We start from the raw sequence: 12,317 nt of genomic DNA, 5'->3' as shown, positions 1-12,317 counted from the left end.
AGGTCGAGCAGACATTCAACCTAATTAAGGTGGCTCGGGCTTGGCTTACAGACAACTCATGAGTCCTCGATGACGCGTGAGCTCTCGCGCGAGTCAGGGAATTCCGCGAATCAGCTATGAGTGGATCTGAGTTGGAAGAGTGGGTGAAGTCTCTGCTCGAACTCAGAGTAAAGCAACAACAAAAGCCATTTTTTCACTTCTGAAGTAACATACAGTGTTCTGCACGTAGCCTAGCTAGGCCCACTGTAGGTTAGGGGTATAATTGTATTGTGTTAAAATGCACTCACGTGATTCAAGTGACTCGCACAACCCGGTTCAGTTTAGTGAGTGACTCAGAATAACCTGAATCCTTAAAAGGAACCGGGTTTGCCAGGCCTGTTCTACATGGCCCAGAATCTTGTGCTACAGCCCTGCTGACCAGTTTGTGAAAGCATTACAATGAGGAAAACTATCCATATCAATCTGTTGCTTTTGGTAACTGAGATAACACATGATATACAGTATGAGATATTGTTATTGTTTGTAGCCTATAAAGGACAGAGAAAGGGAGAGAAAGCTCAGAAGAAGAAGCAGAAAAAGCGCAGTTGGCTATGTTTGGGAAGTCTTTTACTGATTTCATCATCCCATTAAGTCATTACACAGGGAAGGAATGTGTGCCACCATGCCAGAGCTATTGGCTTGAAATTTCTCCTGCTCTTGCATCATTTGCTCTTGCTATAAAGTACCGGCTTCTGTGCGCATGTTCCAATGGCTTTTTGTGTCGTCGCTCATTCTCCATTGGCTCTCTCTCCACTCTGCACTCAGCCTTCACACACCAGACCAGCCTCCACACAGCTGAGTGCGTGCGCCCAACGTGTGAGCGTGAGTGTGTGTGAATCCAACCAACCTGCTTGGACTGGACTCAGCTTCCCACGCCGCTCCAAAGAGGAAAAAGATGGAGAAAAAGAGCGCGATCAACGGGCACATGCCCAGCTCGGCGTCCACTGATCGGATCCTGGAGAAAAGCGCGCGGAAGAGCTTCGGGGAGAAGCTGATGGAGTTCCTGGGAAAGAACCTGCTGGTGATCATGACGGTGTCGGGGGTGCTGGTGGGCATCGGGCTCGGGATGATGGTCCGAAAAATGGACCTGACCAAGGCACAGATGACCTACTTCGCCTTCCCCGGAGAGATGCTCCTCCGGATGCTGAAGATGATTATCCTGCCCCTGGTCGTTTGCAGCCTCGTCTCTGGCGCCGCCAGCCTGGACACTCGCTCCCTGGGCAAGCTGGGGGGCATCGCGGTCGCCTACTTCCTGGTGACCACGCTGATCGCTTCTGGGATCGGGGTGGCCCTGGCCTTCATCATCAAACCCGGCGTGGGCGCCGGAGCCCTGAACACCAACAGCCTGGGGCTGGAGAGCGTCAGCAGCAACAAGGAGACCGCTGACTCCTTCTTAGACCTGGCCAGGTACCGTTACTGTGGCAACACTGGCATCACTTTAACAATGTCACACTGTAAAACACTCATAAAGTGAACTGTTGAGTATGAAGCAGATTGGTGTGGTATTGCAGCAGGGGAATTGTTGGGAACAATTGCTAGGTTGAAGAAGTATTCAGATCATTTACTACTAATAGGCTAACTCACTGTAAACATACTATGTTACAGTAAAAGTCCTGCATTAAAAATGTTACTAAGCTAAAAGTACGTAAGTCGGCTTATCATCAGGAAAACATACTTGAAGTATTAGGCCTACTCAATGCAGAAAATGATTAGGCCCTTATATTATTGGTTAGGCTAGTTTATTATTTATCAGAAAACATTTATGTGTTATTTGTGCAAACATAATCATGTGTAAAGTAAGTAGCTTAATAATTAAAGTTGTCAGATGATTGTAAGTTCTTAAGTAAAGTATTTGAGTAAATGTACTTAGTTACTTTCCACCAGTTAACATAAGCAGCTCGGAGCATGGAGCCATCCGAGCTGCACACACACTCAAAAAGACACAGACTGGTGGGAGCATTAAAACATCCAACTTACTCAGTGTGACTTTACCTGTACATGGTTAATGAATTACGTTACAGAGGAGGTCAGTGTAACCTGCAGTTACTGACATTTGTCCAGTTAGGTCAGATTTTCAACTCTGTGGTCTAGTTCCTGCCAGTGCATCAGTGTGCGGAGATAATTATCATTACTAAAGATGTGTGTTGGTTAACTACCTAAAACTGCCTTGATTTGCTATTCAGTGCTGAGTATCGCCAATGATTTCATTGATTTAGGTTAGAGAAAATTCAGAGAAGAGATTCTCAGATTTTGTTGCATGAAAGATCAGACCGTCACTACAGACTCCTTTCCAGCATACATAACTGCTGTATTGGCTTTCTTGGAGTAGCAGTGACTCAAATCCTTTCCTTCGCTTGCAGATCAGTCAGCAGTAGAATAGAATAGAATACACTACAATTTGTCTTGGGCATAGTGCTGCAATATGTTGCTTCACAACTCAAACATGTAACAAAGATACCATTCTAAAATCAACATAAAATGAACATAAGACATCCTAGGACATGAAGTAAGGACGCATATGAATATACAGACAACACAACATCTTAAACGTGACTGTAAGAATTAAAGTGCTGATGTATTTATTGCACTATGCTCTGTTGTGCTAAGATTTACAACTGGAGTTCAGCCGTTTGTAGTTTTCAGCAGAAAGTAACTAAGTATCAATGTTCAGGTATTTGTGGGCTACTTTGTATTTGTATTGCTATTTTTACTTTAGGAAATTATCTGATTACTTCTTCCACCACTGAGTTCAACATACAGCACAATGCAATGCAGAATTGCCACTTAGTCATGCTTTTCTACTTGTTTTGTGTCTTGAGTGGACGTTTGCAGACGTATGTCAAGATCACGTGGACTGAGTTTACATGGATTTTTACCTCATTTGATTGCCAATTTTAAGAATGTTTGCTGTGTTCAAGTGGCAGCATTTTACTTTTAGGAGCAGGGTAGGTATGGTTGGGGGGGATCTTAGCCTCATCAATGCCATTTTTTTTTATCCACATGAAAATACACAATGTCACAAAAACAAACAAACAAAAAATCAATTAACAACCAAAAAGATAAAATAAATGTAGGAAAATGCAAAAAATAAATCAACTAACCAAAATAATAAGGTGCTTATTGCTTCCTTCCATATTAAAAACTCAATTTTTAAATAAACCCAATGATCAGTGACAGAAAAAAACGCACAAAACAAAATCAATAATTTCCATAAAGAAATAAGACAGACGGACAGTATTGAGCTCCCCATTGGTCTGTCCTCCCTAATAAATGCCATCTTGTTTATGTCATTAGTACACACACAACCAAGTATTTATGTCCAGGAAATACCAGCACTGGTAACAGTCTATTCAGAAACTCAGTAAGGAGGAGTCCTAATAATAAGTTCCCACAGTGTCAGGGAAAGCTGACAGCTGTTGGAGGAGTGGAGTGTATTTTGAGGAAGGGAAAAGAGGTGGAGGGATTAACCCCCGTGCACTGTACAAACTAAACACTGTCCGCTGCTGTCAGCATTTCTCCCTTATTACAATAGCAGATGGACAGGCTGCGTTTTTTTCTCAGTCTTTTAATCGGTTGAATCAGGTTGCTCAAAACATTTTAGGAAGGATTAAGACAATTCTGAACTCTCATTCTTCTTGCTGATACATTGGGTCTAAAGCTGCAGTTTAGACTCTTTGATTATTTTCATCCACATAGCACTCATTGTTTCCCTGAGATGTATACCAGTCAGGGCATGAAAGTGGTGAACTTTGGCAGAACCTTGGATTATACAGCTTCTTGGATGGGATGCTCAAGTCCAATTATTGTCCTAATCCGTTGTTCCTTTTCTCTGCGAGGAATGTATTTGATCTCTCTGTCCACACACTCTCATTACATGGATAAACAGGTCTCAGAATCTCACTTCAAAGGTGCAGTATGTAATACTGACAGCTAGTGTTTAAATTGTTACTGCTGGGGCGACTTCTAGCTCAGCCAGTGTGCCCTCCATGCTGAGGCCTTGGCAGCGGCCCGCGTTCAAATCCAACTGCAGCCCTTTGCTGCATGCGTCCCCCCTCTCTCTCCACTTTCCTGTCTTCAAGCTATCCTGTCCATTAAAGGCCATAAAAAGCCCCCCAAAAAATTCTAATAAATATAAAATAGTTACCGCAGTCCAAATTCAAAATATTGGAGAGAGCCGTCTCCCCCGACCCCTCCTCACCGCAGGATCCGCAACAATGTTGCTAGACGCTTGTCTCACATAGCCAGTCATCACAGCACAGCAGAGTAGCTAACATTAGATGCTAGCTATATTGACAGTTGTAAAACCACAGGCTTATACAGAGCTCTGTATCCAACTGACAGACACACTTTCTTTGCTTTAATTACGGCAAGAACCGCCAAAAGCACCACTTCCTTGCCGTCCTCTCCACCCGACTGACAGACTCAGAAAACATCATATTTTAACTTAGCATATTTCATTAATATCTGATGTCACACTTTGGTCATTTTTGGATTTATTGGAGTAAATACATTACATATTGGACCTTAAAGCTTATGTGTGAAGTGGAGACAATCTAGTGGGGTATGTTTACAGGATTAAAGGATGGTTCTTAAACATTATTCCAAGCTAACCTCCATTCTCTTAAACCTCTGCTCCCATTGATGAAATTAACATGTATTTTTACTCATTCAAACTCTGCAATAAAAGATCCACACTCCCGAAGAAATTCAAACAAGACATGCATACATCATACATACTGTACATCATTTTTCCAGAAGTACATAACATGTATTTTCTGCATTTCTGCTGTCATGCAGTTGATTTATCTGTCTTCATTTCAGATCGACAAAGGTAAATTTAAAAGATTTTCGTCAGATTATGAGAGACTCTAGTCACATCACCCTGCTCTTCGTTTCCGAGCACTTTTTGCAATCCACCAATCAGATTGGTCATTTGAGTCTGATTGCCTGCAGTGCCTACCTTCCAACTGAGCATGTCAGGTCATCCAAAATGAAGGCCAACGGCCCCTTCGGACCACTCCGGACAGACAACGGCACGGAACACACCAAACAGACTCAAGTCACCGACCTCGACAGATTGTCCAACGGCCAATTATCGGGTTGGTGTGTCACAACCTTAAGGAGCATTCCTCATAAATCTACCGAATTTAAAATTCCAACACAAAAAAAGCCTTGTGTTTCACCACTCAAGCAAACTTATTGTTCATAAGATGTGACAAAAGTGACACATGCAGGTAGGTTAAGGTGAGAAGAGGTAGATTAGATTGGCCAACATATAATAATAATTTGAAAAGTGATTTCAGCATTCGAATAGTATTTGATTTTTTACTATTAAAATTATATTTGACTTTTGGTATTCGTTCCAACAGCCCTACTACCTGCCATTGTGCCCGGTGTAGCTGACATATTTTAACAGCTGAAGCCACGTTGGCTCTGGACTGAAGGCAGAGTTGACTGGGATCATGAGGTTATGCACTGAATTGCTTGGCTGTGGTCTGGCCATGGGAATGGATGGGAGCAAAGTCTGTATTTCTTTGCTCAATACAGTTTGGCCACTGAGGACAAAGTTACAACAAACACACATGCAGGCTCCAAGTATGTAACACTGTATGCTTATTTAAGAGTAGTGAAAATGAACTCAGCATGGTCCCTGTGCAGAAAGACTTTCAAGGGAAAAGTTGTCATAATAGATTTAGAAAATGATAAACTACAAAATGCTTAAAAATAATATTTTTATTTAAAAAAAAGTAGTCCAACAAGCCCTTTTATGTATATGGGGTTCCATTTGTATTAACAATGTGCAAACGTATTCTTTCTTTCCGGTTGTCCCTGCTATTTGTTTAGGTCCACCACTTTGGTCCAAATGGAAATATCTCAACCACTATTTGATCTAGGGCTTCGCAATATGGAGAAAATCAGATATCACAATGTCGATATTGCAATGAAATTGTAGAGTTGACAATTGGTGCTTTTACAAAATATTTTACCAATGAGATTTTAGATAAATAATCCTCAATAATGTGGATACAATAGTAGGTAAAGGCAAATAATAGAAGAGCTAGAACAGTCTGATTTAGAAAATTACATAATTTTACTGTAATGCAGCCTTTAGTACTTATGCCATATTGCAAATCAAAGACGTTATTTAGTTAAATATATTGATATAATATTGATATATTGCCCGGCTCTAATTTGATGTATTGCAATGACATTTTTGTACAGATATTCATGTTTCCTGGAGGATTACACCCTCTGACTTTGGTCATCTTTTGACTTTGTTTTATCTAGCACCACCATTAGGCCTACATTTTGGTCAAACACGTTAGCTGACATGCTAAACTAAAATACTAGCATGGCTAAACAGTAGCATTTTGAGCATTGATATTGTGAACATGTGTTTATTACATTATTTATTACATTTTATGTGGAATAATCTTAAAGCGTTAAGTCAACTGGATGCTTTCCAGTTGAAATGCTGCAAATTTCCTGATTGGAAGGACTTCATTCATCCTTTAGTGAGGGGAGCCAGGTCATTGGGGATGCCTTTACTGCTCTGACCAAATGTTGCACACTAGATAATATTAGATTACTCCTTATAATACTGTATGTGACCAAGGCAGAGAAAACGTTTGCAGAACAAATGGTTTTGCCACAAAAAAACAACACATTTTTGTTTACCTCGCTGCTGGAGACCTTGATTCTGTTACGTTCAAAGTGTTGCTATTCTTTTATATTTTACAAAATATGCAGGCTACAGCCAAAGTGTGTAAGCTCCTGACCAACTACATGAAAACATGTTACTTTTTATAAATGTCTCTTGATAAAGAAAATCTCTCAGTTTGACTATAAAATAAAGGGAAAGTGAAAAGTAAATAAATACAGTGAAACGTAAAGGAAGAGTTTTGACTTTGATGATTTGTTTTAATAAAGGATGAAGCAGACAGTAGATCAGTGCCAGAACTGCTCTGTCAGGGAATTTAGAGAACACTGGGCTTTATGGAAGATCCTGGGAGAACAGCCAAACTGTACGCAATGTGTGATGACAAACCAATCCTGTGAACAATTTATCATTCAGATGGGGTTACCCACATGGTTTCCCCAGACTTTCTGAGCCTATAGTGTTCAGTTGGTGCAATTCAACACATCAAAGAGCCTTTTCTGAATTCTGATTTTTTTTCTTTCTTTCTCAGGAATTTATTCCCAGCAAACTTGGTGGCTGCTGCTTTCCGTTCTGTGAGTGCCGGCACCTTACTTCACCACACCAAATTTTCCACACTTTTTTTTTTTTTTACCAATACACCTTTTGTCTGATTCTCCTTACTATATGTGTCTTGATTAAACATTAGAAGTTATTTCACCAACCACGCGAATGCCACTCCATGTTCATTTACAGCGGCTGTAAATCTGCTGTAGCACTGAAAGCCTCATAATGCCTCTTAATGAGTAGATGTCCAGAATAGAGACCACTGCAACCCCCCCCAAAACACTTCTTTTCCTAGTCCCTTACCAGCCGTTACCATGGCGAAACCATTCCATTCCAGCCAGCCTAGCAACCCACCTTGCATCACGGCAATTGAATACGGCTCGCTCCACTTCCTCGAATTATAACTGTGTCCGTTGAGGCTAAAGTAAGACCCAGGAAAGTTCAATATTTGACGATACGGGGATACAAAATGGCTATGCACACACAAAAAGCAACTTACGCACTCACACTCACATAATGTGAACCAATTGCCTGAAACTTGCCTATAACCTGGCCAGTGAATTATAAACTCACACAAAAGTTAGTGACTTCTCACAGAAAGCGGAAATGGGCTTTCAAAGTGCAGCCAGGTCACAGAGTTCAATAGTCACTATTAACTACTGTGGCAGCCCCTGTGGTATGGGCCCAATTGTGGATTAATCCAAGAAAGCAGAGAAGAGGGGAGATTCACCTGACATGACAGCAGCTTGATGCTTAAAGAGATATTTAAGTAAATTAAGTATAAGATTTAGATTATGGGCAAGGTTGTCTTTTTTAGTTTTATGACTATAGTTAAGTACTGTATAACTCTGCATGCCCAAGTATGTTTCAAAAACCTAGATGTATAGCCTCATTTAAAGTCCATAGATCTGTCAAGATGTTGGGTTGGTAACCTTTATCCTAGAGGGCTGTTTAAAGAAATGTAGAGAGAGAGAAAGAGGCGGCATTGTTGCAGTGTTGGCTGTCTCCTTTACTGCTGAAAGACTGCCTGAACTTTAATGCGCAGTGTCAAACTGGCCCCTAACTCTGGGCACAGGCTGCATTCCTTATGAGAGCAATGCACAGACATTGTTCTTAAGAATTGTCATTTCCTTCACCATTTTAGACAAACATCATTTATGAACACTGAAAAATGTGAACAAATTCACTATGCATCTCTATGCAAAGGTTATCATTTTATTTGAAAAGGTTTTCAATAAACACATATTCTTTCATTTGAGGTTTCACTTAACATAATTCCAGTGCTTCTCTAAATGATGAAATAATTTGAAATGAAAAGAGTAGTTCGACATTTTGGGAAAAACATTTCACTGTCTCTCTGAGAGTTAGAGAAGAATAGCAGTACCTCTCTCCTGTCTGGTACAGATGTGGAGCTAATAGGCAGTAAGCTTAGCTTAGCATAAAGACTGGAAGCGTTGGAAACAGCTAGCCTGGCCCTGTCCAAAATGTGTCTACCAACATTATGTTTTCTGGGGCAAGTCTTGTGGCCAAGATTAGATTAGATTGGATAATACTTTATTTATCCCACAGCGGGGAAATTCCTTTGTTACAGCAGCATTTTCTACAATAAAAGCAAAAACAAACAAGCAAGTAAACACACAAGAAAAACAAGCAAACAATAAACAATGAGCAGAAGGTAGACTGAAGGTAAAATGGCGTCAAATAAAGGTATTGTAAAGTGCAGTTGCCATAGTACAAGAAACAATATTGCAGTGTAAGTGACGTTAAAAATTAAATTGAATATGTAATTAAAGTAATAAAGCAAAAGTAGGTAACCATAATATAAGTTTTATTTACCTGTGACCAAAAATAAATAAAAATACAATAATAAATGTACTAAACAAGACTGTCTGACTGAAAAGCATCAAACTAATGTAAGTTTTTTTTGTTTGTTTATGTTGCAGTATGCCACTGACTACAAGATGGTTGCTGTAGGGAACGACACCAATGGGACCGCCCTCTATCAAAAGGTATGAACAGGGCACATCCCATGCTTACACGTCACGCAATCACATACACATTCACTTAATACGTGTGATGTGTAAAATGCTATCCTTTGCATTAATTTGTGTCTACATGTCTGCCAAATTGAAAACAGGAGGAGAAGCACTGTTTATTCTCGGAGAACATGTTTGCTCTGAGCAGCTTTTTAGTGTCAAATGAGTCAATTCAGTGAGCAATCTCACTGCATTAGCACTATTTGAGAGACTAATGGATGACCTGGTTTAGTGAGAAGGGATTCAAGGTTGGTTACTCATGTAGTAGAATAACATTAGCAATTACTTATTATTTAACAAAAATCAGGGCTTTAAAGCACCCACATTATGCTCATTTTCAATTGTATTTTGAGGTTGTGCCAGAATAGGTTTACATGGTTTCATTTTCAAAAAACATATTTTTGTTGTACTGCACATTGCTGCAGATCCTGTTTTCACCCTGTTCGTTTAGGTCTTTGTTTTAGCTACAGAGTGAAACATCTCACTTTTATACTTTGTTAGGCGTCGAACATGCTCAGTAGCTCGGTAAGATCACATCAGCTAGATAACTCTTTCTCCGACTTTGGTCAGTACAAACTGGGCTGGGAGACTTCTTCTAGACAAGGGCCATGTGTGGAATACCTTCAGAACAGGGACATGGAAGTAGTTCTTTTGGAGATAATGATCAACTAGTGGGTGTTGTAGCAGTATTTTTCCCCTCGTCTCGGCTAGTTACGTGGAAAGCTGTGCAGACTTTGAACAGCTCACCCGGAGACTGAAGGGAGAGGACATTCAGAAACCTGTATCTCACTAAAAACAGCATGGGCAGTTTTTTTTCAAGTTTGTTTATGTGTGGAAGCACCAGAGAGACAAAATAACAAAATCCCAGAAAAAGGGATTTTTTCATTATATGGAAACTTTAAATTGACACCCGCCAAATGGCAGTAAAAATGAACTTTGGCTGACATAACATTTTAAAGTTACCAGCCAATTTTGCTGGTAAAGAATGAAGCTCAGCGTCTATTTAAATTGTGAAGCTGCAGAAACAAACTAACAAGTCAGTGTTTACAGATTGGTCTGTTTTACGGCAATCCATTTAAGCGGTTTGGTGTGCGTTTGGCTTGGAAACCAACAAAACAAACCAGAGGAGCTGAAATGAATTAGTAAAGTTAGCTAGGAAAAAAAAAACATGAAGGTATTTTCAACAATTACATTTTTAGACACAGTTTTAGTCTTATCCTATATATATATATATATATATTCTCTTTCCTTTTCACTGATCAAGTTCCCGCTGTTCTGTTAGACATTTTGACTGTGATGAAACTATTTTACTCGGTCAACAGACTTTTAGTGTGTCCTGAATTAAGTCTGTCTGCCTTTTTCTAGCTTATGCCTACCATACACTAAAATACTTTGAATTGACTTTGAAAAGACTGACACCATCTCACATCTAATGTTAAAGACTGGCATAATATGTAAAGACTGAAGATCTTACAGGGTCTCAAATTACAAGACTACATCTAGATTTGTTTAGAAAAATTCAACCAAGCTACCTAGCTAGCGCTAGCTTGTTTGCCGATTTCTTTTAAAAAAAATGTTCCTTTGCATTTTAGGCCTTAAGTTGAGAGGACAGATTAGACATACTGTAAAAGGGGTGAGAGAGGGTGAATGACATGCAGTTAATGACCGCAGGGTGGAACTGAACTTGTGGCCACCACGATGAGGACTGATCCTCTGTAGATGGGGTGTGTACTATACCAGGTTAGCTACCCAGACGACCCAAGTTTTTCTGTTCTACCGTACAGACCGATGAATGGCAGCAGTCCCAAGAGGCTTACCTACTCCGGGAAAACAACGGGAAAACTCCCGTTGGATGGCGCCTTTCAGAAGGGTTGAAAATTGTCAACTTTCCCTCGTCAGTGTTTAGCTTACCGCGCCGCCATGGCAACCATTAATCTAGCCATATGGTGTTTCCTTCACTACCGAGAAGAGACTAAAACTTAGGAAAATATCAAAACGGAAAGTCAAGCTGGGAAAAAGACTGACTGGGATTGAGTTTTATGACCAGCTTACACTAAACAATTAAGACTCTCATGATTTTATTCCGATATTAGAAATTAGTCTGCGACAATGGAATCTCTTGAAAAGTTGTTTGGTGTAAGGTTGGCACTAGTGTTAAGAGGAAGCATTTTCACTTCATTCAATGAGTGAGACCTTTTGTTTAGAGTCCAGTCCGGCTCCGAGTTAGTTCACATTCTAAGCACCTCTGCTTTGATGCGGCAATACTGAGTCCATGCAAATCTACTCAGGCATACATATAAGAACTTCTTTTCAGCTTTTGTTTCTTCTGTTGTTTCCTATGAACTTGTACTAAACCCTGGCCAGAAGCTCGTTCTGTTCAGAAAGATTTCTGCAGCTTCTTGTGGACTTCTGTCTCCATTGTGCAGTGAATGAAACCTCAACCAGCCACAGAATTGGACCTGAAATAATCTTAGTCTTTTGTTTATTTAACCTTTATCACCAAAAACTATTATGTTATAGGATATTCTGCTAGTCTGCCCAAATGCAATACTCACATACAGTATCATATATACATTGGAAGAGTTATCATTACTCCTTTTGTTACACTGTGAAGGGATCTCTTTGTAGAGTAACTACGCAAGAAATGGAGGACAAACTCCCCAGTCCGAGTCCAATGCAAAAATGCATACTAAAGTTCAGACAACATGTTGATATGAGGCTTCCTCTCCCACAGCTTAGCAGGGACCATGCTAAGATGTAATTTTTGAAGATAACCACTTCATTTGACCAAGCCTCACACAGTATTAGCTTCAACAACATCATGCTATATTGTCACTAATTATTGTTGATTAATTAATGAAGTTTAAAAACAAAATGTAAATGTCTTTCAATTTAATGTTAAACATTTAAACATTATTTATAAAATATTACCATATAAGTAGTAAATATACTGTATGTAGTAGAGCAGGGGTGACCACACTTTTTCAGCTTGCGAGCTACTTTTAAAATGACCAAGTCAAAATGATCTACCTACTATA

The 12,317-nt window shown here is 39.8% G+C and overlaps 1 protein-coding gene across 1 annotated transcript in view; it reads left to right on the top strand.

The window, feature by feature from the left end:
- Positions 1-761: 761 nt before the first annotated feature.
- slc1a4 (solute carrier family 1 member 4) overlaps positions 762-12,317 on the top strand; it is a 20,998-nt gene continuing 9,442 nt past the window's right edge. Inside the window, exons 1-3 of the mRNA XM_034899262.1 lie at positions 762-1,446; positions 7,230-7,272; positions 9,187-9,252. Coding sequence (XP_034755153.1) covers positions 935-1,446; positions 7,230-7,272; positions 9,187-9,252 — 621 coding nt within the window. The 5' untranslated portion in view covers positions 762-934. The remainder of the gene's footprint in view (positions 1,447-7,229; positions 7,273-9,186; positions 9,253-12,317) is intronic.

Source organism: Etheostoma cragini, chromosome 17 (genome assembly GCF_013103735.1).
Source record: "Etheostoma cragini isolate CJK2018 chromosome 17, CSU_Ecrag_1.0, whole genome shotgun sequence".
Lineage (NCBI taxonomy): Eukaryota > Metazoa > Chordata > Actinopteri > Perciformes > Percidae > Etheostoma > Etheostoma cragini.
Note: the sequence above shows the minus strand (reverse complement) of the source record. Positions and strands in the feature narration are given on the sequence as shown.